The sequence below is a fragment of the Cupressus sempervirens genome, chromosome 4 (genome assembly GCF_028749045.1).
Source record: "Cupressus sempervirens isolate cs-2001-9-10 chromosome 4, ASM2874904v1, whole genome shotgun sequence".
NCBI lineage: Eukaryota > Viridiplantae > Streptophyta > Pinopsida > Cupressales > Cupressaceae > Cupressus > Cupressus sempervirens.
In genome coordinates this window covers 624,547,234-624,572,980 of record NC_143121.1, presented here as the reverse complement: position 1 = coordinate 624,572,980, position 25,747 = coordinate 624,547,234, and the positions used below count along the sequence as shown (strand labels likewise).

At 35.4% G+C, this 25,747-nt stretch overlaps 1 protein-coding gene across 4 annotated transcripts; it reads left to right on the top strand.

Annotated features, from left to right (window-relative positions):
• Positions 1-1,101: 1,101 nt before the first annotated feature.
• On the top strand, positions 1,102-21,731 carry LOC149562780 (uncharacterized). 4 transcript variants are annotated; one of them, XM_089826193.1, is made up of 13 exons: positions 1,102-1,729; positions 1,839-2,421; positions 2,618-2,710; positions 3,306-3,380; positions 4,111-6,629; positions 6,743-6,901; positions 7,097-8,206; positions 8,296-8,427; positions 9,070-9,218; positions 10,363-10,746; positions 18,589-18,698; positions 20,488-20,653; positions 20,867-21,731. In XM_089826193.1, the coding sequence occupies exons 5-12, from the start codon at positions 4,148-4,150 to the stop codon at positions 20,510-20,512; spliced, it is 4,551 nt and encodes a 1,516-aa protein (XP_089682319.1). In that variant the 5' UTR covers positions 1,102-1,729; positions 1,839-2,421; positions 2,618-2,710; positions 3,306-3,380; positions 4,111-4,147; the 3' UTR covers positions 20,513-20,653; positions 20,867-21,731. The 4 variants fall into 4 exon arrangements, with proteins under 4 accessions (XP_089682319.1, XP_089682322.1, XP_089682320.1 ...); XM_089826196.1 differs by having other exon boundaries at positions 1,102-2,421; positions 7,097-8,197; positions 8,353-8,427; XM_089826194.1 differs by having other exon boundaries at positions 1,102-2,421; positions 7,097-8,197.
• The last annotated feature ends 4,016 nt before the right edge of the window (positions 21,732-25,747 follow it).

Below are 25,747 nucleotides of genomic sequence, written 5' to 3'. Positions count from 1 at the left end.
CCAAATTCATCATACATCATTAATTTTGTTATAAATTATTTTTGTGATATATGCCACAATTACTATTGCTCTAAAGAATTAAAATAAAGATGGGAATGGGTGATTAAAAAGAGTGAAAAATGAGAAGAAAATAGTATCTTAGAAAGGCTATCAAGAACCAATATGTGTGCCTTAGTGTCCTTCAATTTCTTTTTAATTGGATTCAATCAAGAACTTACAAGCACATAATAACATGTGTGGAATTTGGCAGTCACCCTTACTTGTCATATGATTCTTTTATGACAATTTGATCATTTTAATACCTCTCAAAAATCATGTTTTATGAAAAATATTGGTTCTAAAAAAATTATTTCCAAATTATTTATATTAATCTTTTTAAACTAAAAAGCTACTAAATTAATAATAATAATATGTGATAAAATATTTAGAAACTTTTATTTAAACTTGCATTATTGGTGCCAATAAACTTGCACAATTGATCTAATTACTTATTTGCTTTTCCAAAAGTAGACAACTATTGATCTAATTAATTAATTAATAGACTTTTAATTTCTGAAATCTTGTATAAAAGAGAGGAAAAAGTTATGAACATGTTCTAACAATACCTACACTTGTTCATTTAATATCCAATATTTTTGTACCAATAATTGACTTTAAAATTGTTTTTGCTAAAGATAAATACTTATAATTAAATAAGATGGTCCCTCTCTTATAAAAACTAGTTCATTTTGAACACCTTAACCCAAAAAAGCCATAACCTAAGCCTTGCCAAATAAATAGTATTAAAAAATGAGTGATTTGAAAATTTCCATATATAATTTTAAAAAGTACCAAATCCTCTACGGTATAACAAATGGAATATCTTAGTCAAATATATGAAAGATTAAAAATATTAGTTTACTTTGACAACTAATATGATTTTACTTTGAGAGTCAACACGAGAAACGTGTACTTTGACAGTGAATAGAAGAAACATCAATAAAATTAGTTATCTTTGACAACTCGTATGATGAATTGAATATTTTCACACGATCCAAATTTTATTCTCAGTAGATTACGGCAAAAATCTTTATATGCAGAAACGGTTTGCAGATACAGTTTGTGCGATACGTGAGAGCATATTAGATTAGCTGTACAAGAAACATTATCAGCAGCAATATTGTAGAATTTTTGTTACTGATCTATGCAAATTTGAACTCATTTTAAGCAGAAAAACTGTAGAAATTTTGAAAAGATCTGGATTTGTGAAAGCCATGGCCACAGGGGACGGGGAAAAAGAGGGAAAAAGAAGTGTTGGCGTAGCGTAATCGTCAAGATCAATCCATTGAACGTCGTTCTAATGGCGCGACTGAGAAACGTCGTAGCCTTCAAGCCAATCCGCCAATTATATTTTAAATTTGCATAATCTACGGAGAGAATCCAGACCTTGAATGAAATGGACCCGATTGTCAGGGAATTGTTACGTTCATGGCGAGCGGCGAGAGAGTAGGGAAGGAGAAGGAGGAGGGAAGATGTCGATGCTTTTGCTCCCGCTAAAATTCCACCATTTCTGCTTTCACGATCCCTTGCGGATGCCGGCCCCGCCACGCTTTAACCGCCTTTGATCTTTTCCTCTATAAATTCTCTCCCGCCTATTTTCGTTTTCGTTTTCGTCTTCGCTTTTCCCGACCTGGTTCAACAACTTTTGCTGATTCTTGTTCGGGAGAAATAATGATCGCCCGCGCCAAAGGTCAGTTTAAGGACAATATTTACTGAAATTCATTACGTTTGCTAAAGGAAATTCAAAAATTCATTATATTTACTAAAGGAAACTCGGAGTGCCGGACGTTTAAGTGCAGATTTGGCCCAGGGAGGTTGGCGTGGATTCCTGAGAGTTTGGAGTCGTGGTCAAGAAATTTGAGTCTGTTTGGGCAATTCTGGTCATCATACCTGCATTTTGTTTTAGTAGGTGAGCAGGCAAATATTGGATGGGAGGGCAGGAGATTGAATTGCCTTTTTCAATGTTAGGTGGAATTGTTTCAATAATGTGCGTCTATTTGGTAGGGTTTTACGAAGGGAATATCTGAGATTGATCGCCGAGAAAGAACTGGTGGAAATGTCAGCGTTGTACAATTCTGTCTTGTTATTCGTTCTTCGAAAATTTTGAGGATTATTTCAGAAATTTCTGCCAATTTTATTATCTCCGGTGCCAAAGATTGATTATTGAAAACATTCAGGAAACTTCTTTATAGTAACAATATATTTCGTTGGAACGCAATATTTTCCAACGTTAAATATTGTGAATTGGCTTTACAATGGCATCTGCTTGGGACGAATTTTGTTAAATTGGCAAATGCAAGGGGAATTCTGATCAGGATTAGTCAACAGAAGATCCATTCTTTCGAGACAAGTCCCTAATAGCGCGTAATGGAACGTGCTTGTGTAGGCTCTCATTCCTTTAATTAATTATTGAAGTGTTTTGGCTGTTCTGTGAAAAGTTTTCTATTTCACTTAGCGCCTAACGTATACGTCAATTCGATGATTTAGAGAACTTATCAGTCCTGCAATTCTTTAAATATCGTAAGTAATTTTAAAGATGGAATTGATTAAAGAATGTTTTATTGGGCGGTTTCTGCAGTGTCTGTTGGTTTTTGAGGATTTATATCTCTGTCCAAAAGGGAAGTCATCAAAGGAAAGGAGAGTTCATTTCCGAAGCCAGCAGCAGTATCAGGTTTACCTCGAGACAGAAGCTGTTCTTGAACGATTCTCTGTGTTGTCGCTTATTCTTGGAAGCGTGTGTCACAGTGTTGTTTTTAGTGTGGTGGATGTAAATAAACCTTTTGGTTTTCTACTACTTGACATTTAACGTTAGAAAGATTTATCGAGATTCAATTGTTTTTAATACTGTCAAATATTTCTCTAAATTTAACTTTTTCTTTGTTTTCTGTAGTAGCTGTAGTTCTGAATTAGGAAATGCAGTTCAGACGATGCAGATGCTTTTAACCTTTTTCTTTTTGGGTTTTATGTGTGTAATTCAGTAGAAGATTAAACTAAAGACGATCTGGTTCTTGCATTGTAATTTAGAGGCTTGATGTTTTTGTGCTATTTGAGGCTCAGTATGGTTTTCGTAAAAATCTACATGAGTTATCCGATATAATTTTTGTTTCTACATCATGCAATTTTTTATGCTTCCAGGCTTAGCGTGAATTTTGATCAAATATATGTTGGCAGTATTTTAATCCGAAATGAATTCAATGACTAACTTTTGAATTCAATCTTGAGATTGAAAATTAACTTTTCCTCCGGGCTTGCATTTGTGACTGTAGGTTGCCTTCTCGTGATGTGGGACAGAGGATGAGGGAGTGAGGTCAAACCTGTCTTGCATTTGTACCATCTTTAAGGTAAAGAGTAGAATAAAGTTTTAAGCCCAGTTGGAATTTCTAACTCAAACTGGCTGTAGTTTAATCTAAAATGATCTGATGATACACCAACTTTTAAAACAATCCGGAGACTGATGTTAGCTTTTCCTTAGGGTTTGACACTGTGATTATATGTTGCCCTGTACTTCTAAAGAGTTTAGCATCATATGACTGCCATATAGTTATTGGACCAACCCCATTCGTACAGCGGCCAAGGAAGATGGGTGTTGGGCTGAGGCTGTGAGAGTAAGGTCAAACCAGTGTTGCATTTGTCCCATTGGACGTAAAGATTGGAATATACTTTGAAACTCAGTTGAATTTTAAGCTTGAGATCGAAGGTACCCCAGATTTGATGTGGTTTAGTTCTATCTTTTAACTAGGTGAAGTGCAGAGACTACTGGTTATTATTATGGCATAGCAGGCAAGACTGTGGCCTCTTTATTATCCATTGGTGTTGAACTCGGGTTGCACATTTATTTGAACACTTGATGTGCGCAACATTTTCTTGATAACGTCATTGAAGCTGAGCTTGATGTTTGATTGCATATACTTTTGATCGGCACTAAGCTTGTAGGTTGCCTTATTGCTGTATGGAAGCGAGGCTGTGGGCGACTTTTGAGTTTTTGCACACTTATAAATATATATTTCCTTTGTTGATGAACTCAAAAGACTAGGTTTAATTTTGACCATGTGAAGTCTCTATAAATTGCAGGCTAGCAGGAGAAACATGAGCTGGAACTGTAACAATTATGGCTTCTTCGAGGAGAAATAGTAGTTCTTTTAAGATACAGAACTCTGCAAACTATACAAGAGACTCTTCTAGTTCTTCTTCCCCTGAATCTGAGGAATCAAGCGAGAGGAAGAAGGAAGATGGGGTCATCAGCGTGAAAAAGACTAGTAGTAAATGTCCTTTAACAAGAAATAATACTTCTTTACCTAGAAATGGAACTCGTCAAGGTCGCAGACAATTTTTAAGTTTGCCGGAATACAGTTCTTCTGGAGCTGAGGGACCAAGCAAGCTGAAGATGGAAGATGAGGTCCTGAATACGAAGGAAAATGGTAGAACATGTACCTTGACAATAAATAACAATTCTATACCTAGAAATGGAACTAGTCAGGGTTGCGGACAGTCTCTAAGTTTGCAGGAGAACAGTTCTTCAGGAGCTGAGGAAACAAACAAGCTGAAGATGGAAGACGAGGTCATGAATACAAAAGAGAATGTTAGAAAACACCCCTTGACAAAAAGTATCATCACTTTGTCAAGAAATGGAACTAATCACGGTTACAGAGGACCTTCAAGTTTGCAGGAGAACAGTGATACTGTATTTAGAGAGATAAATTCTCGTTGTCACAAGGACAGCTCAATGAATCTGTTGGATACTACTGTTGTTCATCCCAGATCAAAATCTCAACATCAAAACAGGGGATTGTTTAAGGTTTTGGAAAAGAACACTGTTTCTGCTAGAAGCCCCAACTTTCAATGCCATAAAGGAAAATTGCCAAATTCAAAACTTAAGTCTTCATATTCAATGGAGAATTCGACAATTTTTACCAATAAGGTTCCTAAAATCTCATTTATGAATTCTTCACAGCTAAAAACGGACACTTCTGGACCATTTGTAGATAAGACAAAGAAGCAGAGGGTTGGCCAGCTAAATCAAGAAGAATATTCTTCTAATCCAAGGTCTCTAAGCGTTTCATCTATTCCAAGTGATGATCTTGAGTTTGATCTTATCAGTTCTATCAGTTCAGGAATGTGTGAGAAAGAACTACAAGATTTAAATTTGCTCCCTGATGAATTTTCGCCAGAGAAATGGTTTGGTGCTCAAATTATGCCAGATAAATCTCAAACAGTTGCTGATGGAGAATTTGAAGCCTTTGATGGGTCCAGATACACTCCAATTCAAGAGGCTTTGCTTGTCCTTAATAGCTCCATTGCAGATGCATGTGCAATTGCAGCTGATGAAGAAGCAGAAACTTCATCCGAACACATTGATCTGTTTGAAAATTTGCAGGCTCTAGAGATGTCAGGAGATGCATGTACAGACATTCTTCAGATACAGGATGGCAATGCAGACTCAATGCTAGCATTGGAATTCAGCTATCTACAATTTTGTGATCCATGGGTTAAGGATGTAAAGAGCATTTCAGATGAATGGACTTCAGATGACAAGTGCACCTTGGAGGGAAGTACCTCTGGAGATTCATGCTTTACTTGCAATTCTTTTGAGAGCATTCCAGCACAAAATTTTCTGGGCTCTTGCCCGGGGGAGGTGCAGTATCAGTTCCACAATAAGGAGTGTGATTGCATGGCATTATTTGACTTTGAGGAGTGCATTCATGGAAATATCTCAAATAGAATGGGCTCAATGTTTTTTGAAAATGAAGCTAATAAAATTGCTGATCAACTAGTTGCTTCAGCAACAGAATCCGTGGAGAATTCAAACTCTGCCACAATTGATGAGGAAAGCATCTCAATGTTTGCATTGGAACAGTCTCTGATGCAGTCAGATGCACTTAATGTCTGCAGAAATGAAGAACTACTCTTCTCGCCAGTTACTTTGAATTCACATTTGTATGAAGAGAAAATTTTGGAAAGATCACTTAGAAATATGATATCTGCTGCTGGTCAACCAAAGATTGAAAAAGAAACCTTTTGTAAGGATAAATTACATGATTTAAAAGATAAATACTCAACAATGCTGAGGAGAAATGCAAAATCTATTCAAGACATTGTATATGATCCCATATCTGCAGATTTTAAATACAGGGAACAACTATTATTTTCCACCAGTGGTTCCAATGTTAATTTTAATGCATGTATGAAATCAGTAAATAATAGACTGAAGTTAAGAAGTGAGACGTTTTCCAGCTTGCCAGAGCTGCAATCAAGGGGCTTTGAAACCAATGAGGACTCAATTGAGGTTCTTGTTGGTATGAAAGAATTTGATGGCCGAGAAGGCCTCGAAGAGCCTACATTTGAAGTTATAGCTTCACCCTGTGAACCTGATGCTAAAGAGATATTTTCCAATGCTGATTGCTCATATGTTCTGCCCATTTTAACAAAAAAAGGGCCTGTTTATGAAAAGGTTGACATGACTGGTGAAAAGATATGCTCCCGAAATCTAAGCAGTAGTCTGAATACAGAGTGTGGTTTAGATTCATTTACATCTTCAGTGGTGACTGAAACAAATGTTAGTTTCGATGCTCCATTAATGCCATCCAAGCCAGGTGGGCTCAGTTTTGGAGGTTTGACATCCTTTTTAGGAATTTTAAGATACTTTTATTTCTTGTTCTTTTTGCATACGCTAACAATGAATCTGATTTGACAATATTAATGACAGGGGATCAACTTGTGGGATCAAAAGATTCTTGGCTACGAAAGTATGGAAAACAAAAACACAATAACAGAGAACATTCAGGGAGTGATGAAAATCTTTATTCTTGTGTAAATATTAATTTGAGGTTCAACGGAAATCTGTCATTTGCGAATCTCAAACAAAGTACGGATTTTATCTCAGTGAACATTTGGAACAATTTAAGTAGAAATATGTAGAGTTTTCCTTTTTGGAATTTTTAAGATTGGAATCTATACTAAAAACTTATTCAGGAATAAGATTATATTTCTTCCCATCTGGATAAATTTCTGGGATTATATAAGAGTATTTTTCACTTTTTTTTCTGCTTGGCTCTTGCAGAAAGCATTCTGAAGGATACCTGTCAAACTTCTAGCATGGAGAACAGCAAAAATGAGTCAGATAGAAACAGGCAGAGGCAAAAGGCATATCTACTTGAGCAGGAAAATGGAGTTGAAGGTCATCAAAGAAGAAAGGCACTTGAGTCTGGTTTGACAATTGGTAATTCTGGAAATCATATGCCAAGAGAGAAACAACTTAGTAGCCCCAAATATTTGAGTTGGTTTTCTGTGTCACCGTCTAATAGGTTGGATGAAAGTGGATGTGGCCTGGTGCCTCAAAAGAATGACAGTAATGCATTGCACTTGATGAGAGAATTACATCAGAGACATGGTCTCATTCCAGACATATTTTCTTGTAGTATGTCTAGTATTAAACCTGCACATTTGGAAAAAGATATTTATTCTGCAGTGGAAACTTGCACCTCATTTAGATATTTTTCAGGCTTTGATCATAACTCTTGTGCAGGGAAATTTGATATTATTCCCATCCGGGTTGGAGAATGTGGTGGTTGGATTCATGATCTTGAAAAATATATTGAACAATTTGAATATTTGATGAAAACAGGTTGTGAGGGTGTTCCAAGAAAACCCATAACTATAAAAACAGAAAACAAAGAAATATTTCAAGGTCACAATATAAAAATCTCTCTGGGTGTGAATTTACATGGTTCATCTTGTTTCTTGGTTTATGTAAACGCTTATGGGAAGGATGATTATGATTCAGAATTAACTTCTCGAGATCAGTTAATTGATTCAAGTTACAAAGAGGCAGACGAATATCTTAAAAAAATTAAGTTGGGCAAGTATCAATTGCAATTTGTTTATAACAGAAATGAAATGAAGCTTTGCCATGTAGAACATATGCAGAATGTGAATGATGCTTCACAAACTGAAGTTTTTGAGCTTGGTGATGATCCTAGTTACATAATGAAAAAGTGCATACAATGTGATGATGGTCGTATTCCAGAACTGTTAGGTCCTTCGGAACTGCATGAAGATTTGTCATCTAGTGACCAAATTGAAGTTCAGGACTGCCAATTGAATTGCTTGCAAATCTGGGAAGCTGACACTACTAAAGAGGTGGATTTTATTAACACTACAAGTGTGTGCGGTAACCTTCTCTAGATTTCTCCCATTCTCTTAACTTGAAATCATCACTAGATAATCCTGTAGTCAATGGTTTCTGTTATGATATTCCAGGTTGTAATGATGTTGAGATTCTTGATGATAATTTACATGGGATGATGCAATATTCAGAGAATAGTGCTGGGAACCTGATTGAGCCATCATCATGCGAGTGCTTTGGACTTCATATGTCTCACGGTTGTGAAGGTTTGTTGATTCTGCTCAAACTTTATTGCTCTGACCATAACTTAGTTTATTAAAGTATTTTCTATCTAAAATTCTTCTCTCAGAGTTTAAGGGTTTGAGAAAGTGATGTTGTGATGGTGGAAAGACAGAATTTTAATTTGAGGAAGAGATGAGTAATATAGAGGTCTGATATATACATTCTATAAATATTATTTTCTTGCATTTATTCTCAAGATTAAGAATATGTCCATGTTCTTATGACACAAACTTTCAGTTCAAAGGGAATTATTTAGAATTTAGTGCATTGTTTAACTATTAATAGGTATATATTACATTTTATTTCAATTTTTTTATAAATCTAGTCTCCATTATTTTTACCATATTGACGATCATTTCTATTTTGCAAAAATTTTTAAAATTAATACATGTATTTGGCAAAGATAAACATTTGGGCACACTGCACAGAAGTATGAGTAACCAAACAAATCTTCAAGGAGACATCTTTAATTAAAATAATTTTTGTCTGATGTTCTAAATGTGCAATTTTTTGACATTTTCTCACATGATATTTTGTTGGTTACTGGAAATAGCTCTTGAATTCGCTTTTATACGTGCTCAATTGTATTGCGATAATAAGTGTATCAGAAAATTGCTTTTGTCCAGAATTTCAAGGCTTGCAGATCAAGACCAAGTATAAAGCTACAATAGACTCGCCAAATCTTGATCATGATGATTGGGACCCTGCAGCTGGAGTCAACCATGGGAAGATGGACATGATCACATGCTCTTCAGAGAAAGGAAGGAATGAAGAGGTCAGATATTCTACGTGTTTATTGTGTGATGCAGAAGATTGAGATGTTGATGCTGTATTTAAGAAATTTATATTCTGAAAAGTGAAATGGATTGTTAACCAATGGTTCTAGGCATTCCATTTACTAGTTATTAACCTAGCAAAGTGGACATGGGAATGACATTCAATTACTGGGGATTATGAAAGGAGAAGCTTGGTAAATTAAAAAAATCAGAGCTATAAGATTTCCACAATCCATTAGAATGCTATAGAGTTTCTGGGTTCAATTATGTAAAGATTTTTTCTTTCAACGTAGTGTGATTCGAAATGTTGATGGAAAAATTCTTTACACAATCAAACCCAGAACTCTACAGAAAATTAAAAGATGTTGAAATCTTCATTAAAACAGGCAAGAAAATTGTTACTGAATAAACAAAAAGAATCTCCAATAAGCTGCCAAAAAAATATATGCAATTGAAAATAATGAATAAATTAACTTTTTTCAGTTAACCATGGTTTTCCAGCATTGGGTAGGGTGATCAAAACCAGTATGGCAATTATCATGGTTGGTGATTAATTCCAATTTTTTGAGATTTCTGCTACCATGAGTATAGGAAATAAAATTTGTTTCATCAGTCGGCATAATGAATAATTAGAAATGATATTCTGAAACATAATCACACTAAAGTGTTGGAACCCTATGTATTCGCAATCTGTTGTTGGATAGGCAAATGCTAGATATATTACAGAATCGGATTTCTTATATGTGAAATCTATGCCAAAAACACATACACAATTATTATAACATATACACAATTGATTCAAGAAACAAGATTTGTCATTAGAAATGGATTGTGGAAATCTGATATTATTTATCTATGCCAAGTTTATTAATATTTTGTGTTCACACTTGGATATTCATACCATTCCTGCAGGGCACTCACAATATTTTTCATTTTACAGACATTTCTTCTGGCTTGTTTGATGGACTGAAGGATAATGCTAAAAACACATACACAATCGAATCCAGAAACAAAATTTGTCATTAGAAATGAATTGTGGAAATCTGATATTTTTAAGCTATGCCAAGTTTTTAATATTTTGTGTTCACACTTGGATATACATACCATTCCTGCAGGGCACTCACAATATTTTACTTTTTGCAGACTATTTCTTCTGGCTTGTTTGATGGACTGAAGGATAACAACATATCTTCACAAGACAATTCAATCAGTATTCTTCATGAGAATATTGATGGAATAGCAGTGGAGGAAATTAAGGTTGTTACTCACATTCATCATGATGATGATCCTAATTTTGCTCCCAGGCCAGTGAATGTGCCATGCCTTGCTGCTTCAAAGGATGCAGTATTAAGTAGGCATTACCTGCTTGAATCAGGAAAAATCAAAGAACCATCTGAGTACAAAATTCAATATATCGAAGGTTTATCTGAAATGAGGGATGATGGTATGGAGAAAAAGGTTGAGATGTTAGAATCAGAACTTCTGGCTGTAAAGAAGCAAAACCACAAAATGGAAAGTTTATTGAAGGTGAGCTTCCAGCCAACAGATGATTTTGTATCTTGAATTTTTTTTAAAGTTGAGTTCCCCTCAGCACTGGTAAAAAGTTTGCAACTAATAATAATAAAATTATCCTTTTGATTGTTTGCATAGAATAACAAATTTTGAGGATATGGTACTCAGGAATTATTCATGTGTAATTACTGTGCAACACAAGGTTTTGACAATAATAAGAAGATTTTGTATATGTTATTTGAATGTTGTTGTAGAAATACTAGTGTATCTATTCTACTGTATCAACAGGATCTGAAAGTTTTGCTGCAAACAGTTTTTGCAGTCTCAACAATCCTACTGAAGTATGAGTCAAACAGAACACGAGCTCTAGCTAAATTTACAGATATTATGGTGTTTATGCTTCCAGCTGAAATTACTATTCTGCATGGAAGAAATTTTGTGAACCAGTATTACTCATGATATATGGAGTTTGCAATTCTCTAAAACTAATTAATGGATGTGCTGACAACCTCCCTTGTACTAGCACATGTCTGGTTTGGATACAGGTTAAGTCCCAGTTTGGTCCCGGGTTTTCTTAGGGTTCCCCTTTGGCGACCCATATGAGGACTTGGGGTGCCCAAGCAGTGTAGCCTAGTAAAACCTCGCTTGAAGTCAAACCCAAGGAGACTTGTATTCATTGAGCCTCAGAAACATTTTAAAGCATTTCAAAAACCAATTTCTTTTGAAGGCATTGTCTCACCCTAAGGTGAGGGCATAAGAATTTGTTCAACCAATTTTACAGACAGAAGACCAGAATTGCATTTTTTTCCCTTAAGCTGCCATTGTATGCAAATTTAACAAGTTGTGAGTTTTTCAGCTGAGTGGAATTGGAGTACTTACTCCATTCACTCGGTTAAGTACAACCAATTGGGTGCAACAAAAGATGAGGATTTGGTCTTTTTAGTGCACTCCAACCTTCGTCTCCCATCACACAAGACACCTGAATACAATGAGGCGATGACAAAGAATTGGGATCAAAGTCTCAAGCTGACTTAGGCACTATAGTTGCATGGCTGCCAAACTCCCTATAGATGAGGTAGATTTTGCATGTGACCAACTAGTGGGAGTGGCACATTCATTGTGATTGTTGTTCAAATGAAATGGAACCAAATATTGAGTTTGATGTGCTTGATAAAAAGCAATATGAAGACTATTGAATATTGATTGTAATTTGATGCAGGAGCATCCAACGGTGTAAGGGGAATCCTATATCACCCAAAAATATGTTTAGAGATAGTTTTTGTTTAATTTGTTTGCATTTATGGATACCTATTTCGGCAAAATAGAGATTCCAACTCTCGGATTTCCGTTGTTACTTTTTTGGATTAGTATATTGGCACATCTCAGGATACATGCAAGTGCAAAAAATGAGTATTTTTTTTGGCGAGCCATAATTATGAAGAATCAAAGGGTGGGTTGGAGGGAAGCTTGTAATTGAAATTTCAAGCACTTTGGAAAAAGAATCAGGTCAAAATGTTCATCGTTTGAAAGTTATTGCAGTTTTAAGTTTCTTGAAGACCTCCTATAGATGCTTCAGAGTCAGATTTGAGGCACCAAATGGCCTCCTACAGCCCCAAAAAATGGGGGATGGCCTTAAAAACAATTGTAGGGCTATAGAGCACTCAGAGAGCTTTCTAGAAATGTAAACAGTTCGTCAATCAAAGTCCTTGACCAAAAGTTATGCTTCTTGGAAGTTGGACTACTTTTTTGGAACCTTCTGTTTATGCACCAACTTCTAATTTGAATTCTGGAACCTTTGTTTTGGTGTTGACTGCCAAATTTCAAAATGTAAATTCTATTCTTAACCCTAAACCTAAGATAGGCTATTTAAGGCCCATTCTTGAGGTAAGAAGGCAATTTTTTTGTGGAGTTTGGGAGAAGTACTGTGAGAAGGGTTTTATCCATAATCTAATAATATTGTAGCCCACAGGCATGTAGTTTGGTCTGTTATTAATGTAATGCACGTAATTGCTACTTATTTCAGATAATAGAAATTCCTTTTTTCTGTTGAGTTCATTTTGTTTCAAGTTGTGTCTTCATCAAGTGGTATCAAAGCAAGAGTTCCCAAGTGTGTAGACAGATCGCCAACTGTGAGGTAGTTTGCACCAGGATTGTGGTTGTGGGTTGTGAGGTAAATGTGAAAATTCCTCCACAAAGGGAACATGGTGGAGAGTCGGAGGTGTGACACCCAAGGGTTTTAGAGCCCTCCCAAGGGCAAGTGGAAGCCTTGCAAGAGCAACTAGGAAGAGGGACTGATATTGGGACTGGAGATGAAAGTGAGGAAGAATTTGTCGAAGAGGGACAACTTGAAGAGGTTCAAGAAGAAGAAAGGGATCTGAAGGCTGACACGCTTCTAAGGGTTATTTTTTGGAATTGGAAAAAGACCCAAATTTGATGTTTCCACATTTTCCAGTAAATCTTAATCTAGAAGAGTTAATCGATTGGATCAATGATCTGGAGAAGTATTTTGAGTATGAAGATGTAGACAATCCTGAGAGGCTCAAGTTCACAAAAATCAAATTGAAGGGTCATGCCAAAAGTTGGTGGCAGGAGGTCCAGTAGGAAAGAAATTGAAGAGTAAAGGAGAAAATAACAAGATGGGTTCAGATGGTGGACAAACTAAAGAGAGTTAATTCTTGTTGACTATGAGCTTGGTTTGTTCAAGAAAATGCAAGGGTTAAAGCCAGCGGGAAAATCTGTCTAGGAATATATTGAGGAGTTACTACTAAGTCCTCATCAGGACAGGGCATGCAGAAGCTAATAAGGAGAAGGTTTCCTATTACCTTAATGGGATAAGACCAAGAATTCAAGAGGAGCTAAGCCTAGTTAGAATGACCAGCATTGAAGAGGCATACTAGTTTGCCTTGAAAGTTGAGGAGAAGCTAAACAAGAGGTTTGATGGAAAGAGAAGGGGTTGAGACCAAGGAGAAAGGGGCAGTGGTAGGTCTTTCAAAAGCCAAATTCAGGGACCAAAAGAAAAATGAAGATGTGGGTACCAACCAAAATAAGAGGAATGAGGGTTGTAACTGCTCTCTTGACCAAAATTATGGAAACCAATGAGGAAGAGGAAGAGGAAGAGGATGGAGAAGAAGAGTCTTGGAACATGTTTTCATTGTGGAGAAGAAGCTTATAGAGCTTATGAATGCCCTCAACGTCAAGGAAGGACAGATAGGAGAGCTAAAGGCCAGGAATGGGTTGCACATGTAGGTGAAGATGCCAGGTCATCACATTCAAAAGACATTGAAAGAGAAGCACTAGTTAATAGAAGAGTCTTGTTGAGTGGTGAGAATGAACCTGATAAAAGTAGGACCTTGTTTTGTACTAGGTGCAATTGTGGGGGTAAATGTTGTGATGTGATTATTGATGGTGGGAGCACTGGGAATTTGGTGTTAGAGGAGATGGTCACAAAGTTAAAGCTCAAGAGAGAGAAACACCTACATCCATACCGGATTTCCTAGGTACAGGATGACCACAAGGTCTTGGTCAATGAACAATGTTTGCTTTAGTTCAAGATTGAAGGCTACCACGATGAGGTACTATGTCACATCATATCAATGGATGCATGTCATATGTTATTGGGAAGGCAGTATAATAGGCATGTTGTACATGATGGTCGTGCAAACACCTATTCTCTGACAAAAGATGAAGTTCGTCACAAGCTTAAACCCTAATGAAGGAAGAAGAAAAGGTATGCAGTAGTGCTAGGGTATGTCTTGTTGATGAAAGAAAATTTCTGGATGGCATGAAACTCAACACTTGTGTTATGCTTTAATTCCTAGATTGGATAAAGGAGGTAGTATAGAAGTTCCAGTAGAGATCTGATTCAAGAGAGCATGATTCCATGTATGATACCTGCAGTATTGACATCAAAGAAGGATAAACTCTATAGCCATAAGAAAGATAACCATCAAATACATATTTTGCTTGCCAAGGATGGAGGATTTTATGGACTGCTTGAGTGGAGCTCAATACTTTACAAAGATAGACCTCAAGAGTGGGTATCACCAAATTCAGATGAGAGAGGGTGATGAATGGAAGACTTCATTCAAGACCAAGGAATGTCTCTATGAGTGCTTAGTCATGCCCTTTGGACTAACCAATCCACCAAGCACCTTAATGCAGCTTATGAATGAGGTGTCCAAGAAATTTTATGGAAAAAAATGTTATTGCTTATTTAGATGATATTTTGATTTCAGTAAGGCTTTAGACAAATGCTTGCTGCATATTCATAGAGTCTTTGAGAAGCTAAGAGAAGAGAAACTTTTGATTAATTTAAAGAAGTGTAGCTTTATCAAAAGGGAGTTAGTCTATTTGGGGTTTGTTGTCTTACCCAATTGTCTCAAAATGGACCCAAAGAAGGTGAAGGTCATCCTAGAATGGCCTACCCTGGGCTTGCCACTAAGGTGAGGTCATGGCTTGGCTAGTTTCTATAGGAAATTTATTAGAAATTTTAGTAGTATTTTTTCACTCCTAATTGAAACAATGAGGGAGGATAGAAAAGAGTTCACATGTATTGCAAGAGATGCAAGGAATTTTGAATTGTTGAAAGGTGACAGAGGAACCTATGTTAGCACTCCCCGATTTCAACAGGGTGTTCCAAGTGGATTGTGATTTCAGTAGTAGTGTCATTGGAGCTGTATTGAGCCAAGAAGGTAAGCTTATTGCATATTTTAGTGAGAAATTAAATGATGCAAAGAAGTATTTTGTTTATGATTAAGAGTTCTATGCAATAGTTTAGGCATTAATGAAATGGAGACATTTTTATTGCCAAAAGAATTTATTTTGTACACTGATCATCAAGCATTACAATATCTAAATACCCAAGTTAAATTGAATCAAAGGCACTTAAAATGGGTAGAGTTCTTGTAGAGCTATACATTTGTATTAAAGCACAAACGTGGATGATCTAATAGGTTGTAGATGCCTTAAGTAGGAGGCAAATATTGTTGACAAAAAGGAAGGTTGAGGTGGTTGGGTTTAATGAACTTGAGACTCTATACCCTGAGGATCCTGATTTTGTAGAAGCATGGAAGGCTTACAAAGAGCCTTTTACTCTAGATAGGATAAGGTGGCTAGACTATATGATCCAAGATGGTATGCTATTCAAGGGGAGCCAACTATGCATTCCGAGGAGTTCTATTAGGGAGAATTTGATAAAAAAGAAACATAGTGGAGGAATGGTAGGACACTTTGGTTGAGATAAGACCATTGACATTGTCAGTGAACATTATTTTTGGCCTTAGTTATCACAAGATGTGAAGAAGTTTGTGCAGAGTTTTTAAGTGTGTCAGACAACTAAAGGAGTTATTCAGAATATAGAACTCTATCAGCCATTGCCTATTCCTTCAAGGCCCTGGGAAGATATAAGTATGGATTTCATTCTTGGTCTGCCAAGAACACAAAGGGGCAATGATTAAATATTTGTGGTGGTTGACTGATTTTCAAATATGTCTCATCTCATTCCTTTCCACAAAACCCATGGTGTTGTTCAGATTGTAGATTTTCTCTTCAAAGAGGTGGTGAGGTTACATCTTCCAAAGAGTATAGTTTTAGACCATGACACCAAATTTGTTAGGTATTTTTGGAGAAGCTTGTGGAAGAAGTTGAAGACAGAGTTGTGGTTATGCACATCACACGCATATTGATGGACAGACTGAAGTGGTGAACAAAAGTTTGGGTATTGTGTTGAGGTGCTTAGTAGGTGATAAGCCTAAGGGATGGGATTTGATTCTACCATAGGCAGAATTTTCTTACAATAATTTTGTGAACAAGAGTATTGATAGGTCGCCATTCCAAATTATATATGCAGGTAGTTCAAGGACTGCACCAGAATTGAGGAAGATGGATCAAGGAGGCAGGACTAGTGTTGAGGTGGATGACTTTGTTGAACATGTTAAGAACCTACATGAGGAAGTGCACAGGCATATCACTAGGATAAACATGCAGTATAAGGCTAGGGCAGATCAAAAGAGGAGGCATAAGGAGTTCCAAGTTGGGGATCAAGTTATGGTGTACTTGAGGAAATAACAATTTCCAGTGGACCCCTACAACAAGCTAAAGATGAAGAAATTTGGTCTCTGCAAGATTTTGAAGAAACTTGATCTAGGGAATGCATATGAGGTGGTGTTGTCAGATGGAATCCATATTTCTCCTATTTTCAATATTGCAGATTTAATAGAGTATCAAGAAGGTAATATAGAGGAGGAATCAATACTTGAGCAATGTCCAATTCCTAACTCTGAGGAGGAGATTGAAAAAATCTTGGATAGTCGTGTGGGAAGGAGCACTAGAAACAAACTGAGACTCAACCTAGTTGTCTAAGGTGGAGGTTGACCATTGGGTTTTCCTCAACAAGCTAAGGCGTGATAGGGTCACTTCGCAAATTACGTTAGGTGTTTGATGTAGGGGCATTTAGTGTTGTAAGAGCAATCTTGTATCACCCAAAAATATATTTAGAGATAGTTTTTGTTTTGATGTGCTTGCATTTCTGGATACCTATTTGAGCAAATTAGAGATTCAAACTCTTGGATTTCCAATGTTACTTTTATGGGTTAGTATTTTGGCATACCTTGGGATATGTGCAAATGCAGAAAATGGGTTATTTTGTTGGTGAGTCATAATTATGAAGAATTAGATGGTATGAGTTGGAGGGAAGGTTGTAACTGAAATTACAAGCACTTCAAAAAAAGAATTAGGTTAGAATGTTTCACTGTTTGAAAGTTATTGCAGTTTTAAGTTCCTCAAAGACCTCTTAGAAATGCTTCGAAGTCAAGTTTGAGACACTAAATGGCCTCATACAGCCTTGAAAAATGGGGACGACTCCATCCATACCACTATAGAGCACTCATAGAGTTTTTCGGAAATGTAAATGGTTCATGAATTGAAGTCCTGGATCAAAAGTCATGCTTCCCATAAGCTGGACTACTTTTTCTAGAACCTTCGGTTTTTGCACTGACTTCTAATTTGAATTCTAGAACTTATGTTTTGGCACCAGCTGCCAAATGTCAAAATGTAAATTCTATTCTTAACTGTAAACCTAAGATAGGCTATTTAAGGCCCATCCTTGAGGTGAAAAGGCAGTTTTAGGTGGAGTTTGGGAGAAGGTACTGTGAGAAGGGTTATCTCTAGAATCTAATAATATTGTAGCCCATAGGGCATGTAGTTTGGTCTATTTTTAGTGCAATGCATGTATCAGCTTCTTATTTCATATAATAGAAATTCTCTTTTTCTATTGTGTTCATTTTGTCTCAAGTTATGCCTTCATCATAATTTTCAATGGGTATTGACAATTCGTTGAATTACAAATTTATGAGTAGATTAAAATTTCAAATTATGAAGTATTTAAATATTTTGTTTATTGGTAATTATGAGTATCTCTCTATGTGTGTGTATATCATGTATATACATATATATCTATGTATATGCATAGGCACACACACACGCACACACACACACACATACACACACACACACACATATGCATATGTGTGTGTGTGTAGATAGATGGATAGCTGAACCCGTACCCCTACTCAAGAAAGTTTTTTTGCCTTACTGCCATACCCAGTATTGGTACCTATACCCGCACCCATTCTAGGACCAATGCAGTTTGTGTAATTCGTATGACAATTTCTCTGTTCTATAGTTATTCAATACAAACTATTGAAGGCTTTGTATGGAGATTATTGATCAAAACACTAACCTCCTTCCTTTCTTTAGTTTTATAAGGATTTTGTCATTGTATATGGTCCTTTCTAAAAGCAGTTCTTAATTTTGTCTGGTAATGTTATTAAGATCTGATGTACACTCGTGATATTTCAGTGCATCTTCAGGAGAACTGACATAATGCAACAATGCTTGCAACATAGAAAGCGAGAGTGGCACAAAAGGCATTTGATTTGCAAATTTGCCATCCGCTTGAGAAGGAAAAGGTAAGAATTTTCTTTAATTATTTTAAAAAAATAGTTGTAGTCTATTTGAAGCTGCAAATGTTTAAGATCTTTGACTGCAAGGAGGAGTGATACATGAGGTGTCAAAGAACCAATCCAGTCCATTCTAAAAGCTTTGAAAGGTAAACCTCTATGTCTTGCTGTAGATTGATTATCTGGATTCTGAATTTTTGTTTGAGGCTTGATGACAATTCCCATATTCAATACTATGCTTGTTTTGGGGTTTTGGATCCAGTTTTCCTACCCATATGTATTTCTTCCTGAGCTTCCAGAATATTCCTACCCTTAATTGTGGCTGAGGCTTATCCACGTGGCAGGGGCTGAATCAAAACAAAACGTTTTCTACATTGAAAAGACGATCTTTTGTTGCAAATCAAATTTAGCATCAGATATGTCCATTTTTGGGGATATATTTTTGGCTTAGTGCATTGTCAAATGTATTTTAAGGTGGTGTTGTAAGCAGCTCCTCTTTGTTTTGATTTTTCCAAAAGCACCTTTGGCAAAACCAAAAAGCCTAATTTCTTTTAGCAAATCATTCAGGTGGTTTGGATCATCACCAAGTATTGGATGTTCCATACATATAACATTTTTTAGCGAACCAAGTAGGTGGCTTGGACAATTTATTAATAATTATTGTTTATTCCATGTGTGTACACGCACATGGAAGAACCACATCTAGTGAACTTTAACAATTTATTATTTAAAGTTGGTAGTTTTTCTAAGGTAGACATAAACATGATTCCTCAGCACCAGTGAGTTTGTAGATATAGTGCTAAATCACTTTACCCTGTGTTATCCTCCTTTCGAGTTCTCTATTTTGGGGTTAGAATAGATGAGTACTGAAATGATTATTGTTAGATGGGATTCCTTTGCTCAGATCTAATCCTTTCGCATGGATAGGAAACAGAGTACTTACAAATTGTTAATGCCTTGTGTAGATTTTTTATTTCTCATCTATCCTAAACCCCTTTCAAAATACACTGTCATTTACCAAAATGCTCAAAGCTTCCTTTCTTGAATTTGCTGTTATAGCCAATTTTGCGTAGAGATCTTGTTTCTTGATGACCATTGCTGTTGATCATTCTGTATTTTTGTGCATCTTAATTAAGATAAAAAGAAGGCCGGAGTTGATAATTTAATTCACATAGGTCTTTTGTAACCTCTTGGATGAGAGTAGACTTTCCAATGTAATTGTTTTAAAAGGTTCACAAACCGATACCGATATTTTATCAATTTTAACTAGTACAACTCCATCTCAACTAGGATTTAATATGCACAGGAGATCTCCAAGAGACTAGAGCTGCCAGACCTCATGAAGCCAATCTTCACATCAAATATGCATGCCCGAAGTTCAATTTTAACTGTGATGAATTTTAGAGATATCATTGGGACAAATTGGGACAAATTGGATATGAAGGGAGATGTACTTTGGGTGTTGATAATCAAGGGCATCTTTTGACAGTTTTGGGTGACTGCCTGAAAAATGGGCAATGAATGCATAATAAAGTCAATTAGATTTTGGCTAGTGCTTTTTCTTTGTTAATCGAAAAGGTACCAAGGAATGCTTTTTTGTTGGCAAACTTCAGAAATAGCACTTGCGAATCAGACATCACATTTATTTACAATGTTAAATGCTGTACTTCCATTTTTTGTTCATTTAAAGGAGTAGGGAAAGCATTAAGATATTTATGTGATTCTTTTTTCTATTAAATATTCCTTAATAACTTTATGAATTAATAATAACTCACTCTGTTTGAGTTTATTTCCGTAGAAAGAGGCATCAATGGAGGTCCTAAACTTTCAGAGAAGCTCTTGCAAAGCATATTTGTCATAGAGATGGTTATGCAGAAGCAGAACTGCCCCTGACGGGATTTACATTACTTGCTAGCGACTGAAGAAGGAGTGTTCTGAACATTCACATTTTTTTGCAAGTATAGGTAAGTCATTATAGTATGCTCTTCAGTAAATATAGTGCACTGGGCAGTTTATGTTTGGTCATGTGCACATGATAGTAAAGTAATTACCATTTTCTTTATAAAGGGTAATGCGCCGGAGAGCCCTTGTTTGAAATTCATGTACAGATTGTCAATGCACATAAGATGTTGGAATGTACTAATAATAGGATTTTGACATGATTTTTTAATGTGCAGATGCACAACAACAGAAACCCGAGAGAAATCTGAAACAGGTTCATCGGATGATAACTGAAGGTGATCATTAACAGTTCAATTTGGAAGAACCTGGATGGATAGCATTCTAATCAGAATCTGACAAAAAATGGACATTTGCAATCCATTGCTGTCGAAGTTGCCGAAGAGCATTTGTCTACAATTTAGGAAGAATTTAGCTGCATCAGAGTACCAGGACTAATGATTTAGCACACACAATATGAGCAATACTAATTTTCTGTTACGTAAGGTATATTCTGACATAGAAATCATAACAGCTGATGAAGGATAGGAAACGCTTGGAAGGCAAGTTTCTTTTTCGCTTGAATGACTGTGGATGACCTTTAGGATAGGCACAAACTTTGTGCTGAGTCAGAAAGGGCAAGCTGAATGGACATCTCGTAGTTTTGTCTATTAATGGCAGTGCCACTGCTCGTACCAAAGGGGACCTGCCTTTGCCATATAAAAAACACATACTAATGTAGTCCATTCTTTAGTAGCTACAAATAGAGATGCTCAGCAAATGCATGTAAGCTGAACAATTTCTTTGGCTTTTCGAGATTTGGAATTAATAGGGCTAACACATCCATCTGACATGTACTGTTTTTGCAATCAACACTAGGGCACACTAAGGCATGAGACCGGACTGTTCTATGGTACAGGACCTGACTCTTACTAACTAAATGAAAATAATCATATTCTTGTATAAATATCATAAAACACCCGTTCACTTTGAAAGCTCATCATGAATCACTTAAGACTACATGTATAATGGCCAGCACAAGTGCTTATGGTCAGGTTGATACTTTTTAATAAATATTTCGCAACAAAGAATCTGATCAAAGAATGGCTATTCAACTATCATCTTCAAAAATATTCAACTGTGTACATAATGAACTTTTTCTCGAGATAACGTTACATTCTCTATCTGTCTTGATTGCATGGTGGCAAACTGTTTTTAATGCTCATTCATGTTAACAGTATTTCGAATGCATTACCTTAGAAAACAGGCATTCTAGAATCGGCACAATATTCGACGCTATGTTAGGCCCACAACTAAATTCTTAATGTGTTTAGCTTAATACGTCTGCAGCTGAAGTGTTATGTTCAGTCTCAGAGGGTAGTTATCCTTTGTTACATGCATAAAACCATAATGCCGAGCAGAATTATATACGCGTAACATATTCTAAGTTTTGATATTGCTACCAGTATTGGAATGTGTAGTTTGGAGTAAAATTCATCCATGTTTCATGAGTATGAGTGGTGAGTAGTAATAGGAAATGATATGATATGATATGATAGATTTTAATGATGTCTACGAGACTAAAGTAGTCTGTGGGACCCATACAATCACCCTCCCAAGTCAGGAGCCAAACTAGTTAGTTGCAAAGTTTTGGTTAACTTGTCTCTTCTTCTCTGAATTTTGATAATCAAATCCATTGTTCTCTTCACTTGATCTTCCTCGAATAAATAGTTGAAGTCCTTGTTCTGCAGAATTTTTGTATAATCAGATCTGATGTCATTGTAAGCTAGGCATTCCTTGACAAAGTGTTGCTCTGTCTCAACTGTTCCCGTATTGCAGAAATAGTAAGAGTATGAGCAGTGAGTAGTACTCGGAAATAGTACTAGGAAATGTTGATGTATACAATCAAAATTATAAATAAATAAAAACATATAAATAGATTGTGAAGATTTAATTATATTAAAAATATATTTTGTTGTGATGATAACATCACTTTCTTTGGTCACAGATAAGGATCTTCTTTATAGTTATTTTTGAGACAAAACATTATAAGCAAGGTGGTTTTGGCATGGAGCTAGGTGGAGTTGTATCATCTAATGTATCTACTTCTTTTCTTGTCCATATCTTGTTCATTTCTATTTCAACTTCTTCCATGTCATGTTTTTAGTTCCTATTTCTACAATATTAGACATGTATCGATTATGATTACAATTAAAGAATTTGACACTCCTATCTTGATTTCTTTGTAGTTGCTTTATATTTGCATTGATCAACTTTATGTCTAAATTATTGCAGAGTTTTCAATATCCATCAACTCTTTTTTTCTGTCATTTGTTTGGCTTCTACAATTACTAGCCTCATGAAAAAAGTTCTTGCAAGTAAAGCAGTGATCATTTTGATTTATCTTACTTTTTCTACATTTTAATGCCCAATTTTTTTACAGAAAAAGAAATAACCATTGAAAGATGGGTACCTTTGATCATTGAATTGTCAACTAGAACCCACCTTTGACCATTGAACTATCAACTAGATGTTTATGTGCAAAGTTTACCAAATACCAAATTCCTTTGGTGTTTCTTCAAGCTTGTGTCCTACTGTAGTCTCCTTTTGTTTGTTCATTCCCTCAATGCTTTGAGCTAAACATTCAATGGTTTCAAATCCTAGTCTTCTTTTGTCTTTCAAGCTTCTTTGAGTTATCATAATATCATCAAGTTTCAAAGAACTCTTCTTTATTTTATCTCCTAATCTCATATTCACTGCTTCCTATTTAAGCTTTGGACAAATTTATATATTATATTATAATTATTCCAATCAAACACTCATTTCTTGCTTTCTTCAACTCTTAGTTTTAGATAATCAATTGTTTCTTTTTCTTTCTTTGACTCTTTGTTGACTTTCCTACATCTTCCATTAAGTTTTGTAATCTGATCTCTCAACTTTTAGATGCGTTCATTTGCTTCTTTAATGTTTTCTTTCATATTTGTCTTCTCACTTTCTACATTCTCAAGGTCGTAAAGAGTCATTAGTATTTCTCCATCAATAAGAATTTCTTATGTATTTTATATAGTTATCTTGTTCAACCTTCCAAGATCTCAAAATAAGTGAGCAAGGCCTAATACCAATCATTGAACAACTAATTATAGAATATTACAATATATTCACCGCATAACTTGCAACTAGAGGGCTCAGTGCCCAACAACATGAGATGCTCACTACCAAAGGTTTATTGCCAAAAGAGGCTACAAAATGAATTGTTATAATTGCATTTGATATCTCTAAAGATTGGTTCCTTTGAAGTTTAGAACTTAGACTTGGCACAATTCATTTGTTCTTCACAAATTTGCACACTACAGATCTACATATCCATCACATCTAAACATGCCATCTCTTATATTTCAAAAAGAGGATAGATAAAACACATGTATACTATTTTCAACCATTGGCTAGGGTAATGCAATACATGTTTCAACTAGGGTATATTTCAAATTTCTTCCATATACTAGCCAAAATATTACCAATACCAATATCCATTTGCTTTTACACATTCCATTTAGTCCTTAATACTATCCCAATTTTGTAATACTAAAAACATTTATACGATGGAATGTAAACCAATAGATCATTTGTCATATTTTAAAGAAACAAAGTAATTAGCAAACTGAGTTACCAGACCAATAAAGCAAGTTGATTAGGGCACTTAACACATGAACATATGATCACACACATATCAAGAATACTAGAACATGTTGAGATTGCATATCCAAATCTATTTGTGTGGAGAAATGCATGCCAAATTGCTACTAACTATATCTTAGAATATTTGTCATTTTATAGTAGAACCAGTCAACAAAAATGTGTCAACGCCACCAGCGACAACCAAGGACATTCTCCTTTTATCAATAATAATATATTTACCTACACCAAGCTAAATTTTCATTTCAAAATAAGTTAGGTAGTCATTCAAAATTGTGGACCTAATTTCAACTATTCATCTTTTAATGAAGGTTTCTTGCCAAAACATCACTAGATATTAGTCATTCAAAATTGTGGACCTAATTTCAACTATTCATCTTTTTAATGAAGGTTTCTTGCCAAAACATCACTAGATATGAAGAGAAAAGGAAATTGATAATGACAAAGAAATTATAGCGATCAACTATAAACTACATCATGAATCAGATATGAAGAGCAAAGGAAAGTGATAATGACAAGGAAATTATAGGGATCAACTATACACTACACCATGAATTAGAAGGAGGGAAATAGTTAAGCAAGGTGTAGATAAAACAAGGAAAATACTAAATTTCCCATTAGAAGCAAACAAAATAAGTGGCAAAAATGGTGAAGAATCTAAGTTTACAAAAATAGCATAGGGTGCAATATATAGGTATTTATGTCTATATGAGATGCAAGAATCATGAGAAAACTATAATGGAAGCATAAAGAGTTCAAACACTATAAATCTAAATATAAATAAAAGTAAAAATTATAACTACCAATCACATGATAGAAGTAATACTTATTCATGAAATAACTTACTATCATGAGGAAAGGATTGGAATCAAATAGGTGCAAAAAGATGTGGATCCTAGATAGATTTTAATTGTCTTCAAGCTAAAACAATTTTGAAGATCTATGAAGGGTTGATGGAGTCAAATTAGTAAATTAATTTGTAGAGGTCTATCTATTTTTCTTCTTCTTGTGTTTCAGGAAAAAAATGTCAGAGCATTAGCATGTCATGTATTGAGTACATATTAACATTTTATGTCTATGCAAATGAATTTGACCATAAAATAGATTAGAAATCGTAAAGAATTGATAAACTCATATTTGCTAATGAAATTAAGATGATTGTAAAGAGATATCAGTACAAAATAAGATATCATATATGAATCAAGATGCATTGATATATATTATTTTCATAGATAGAATAAACCCTTGAGCAAGGGAAATGCATATAATACTTTATGTGGAGATCACAAATGCAAAATATACTCCTCACTTATCCTTATAATGATATTCACCTTCTAAACATAATGGAGGGGTGAACTATTAAATTTAGTGTAAGTATACACACTACTTAATATAATTCTATATACAAGTTAACATGACATGTTGTG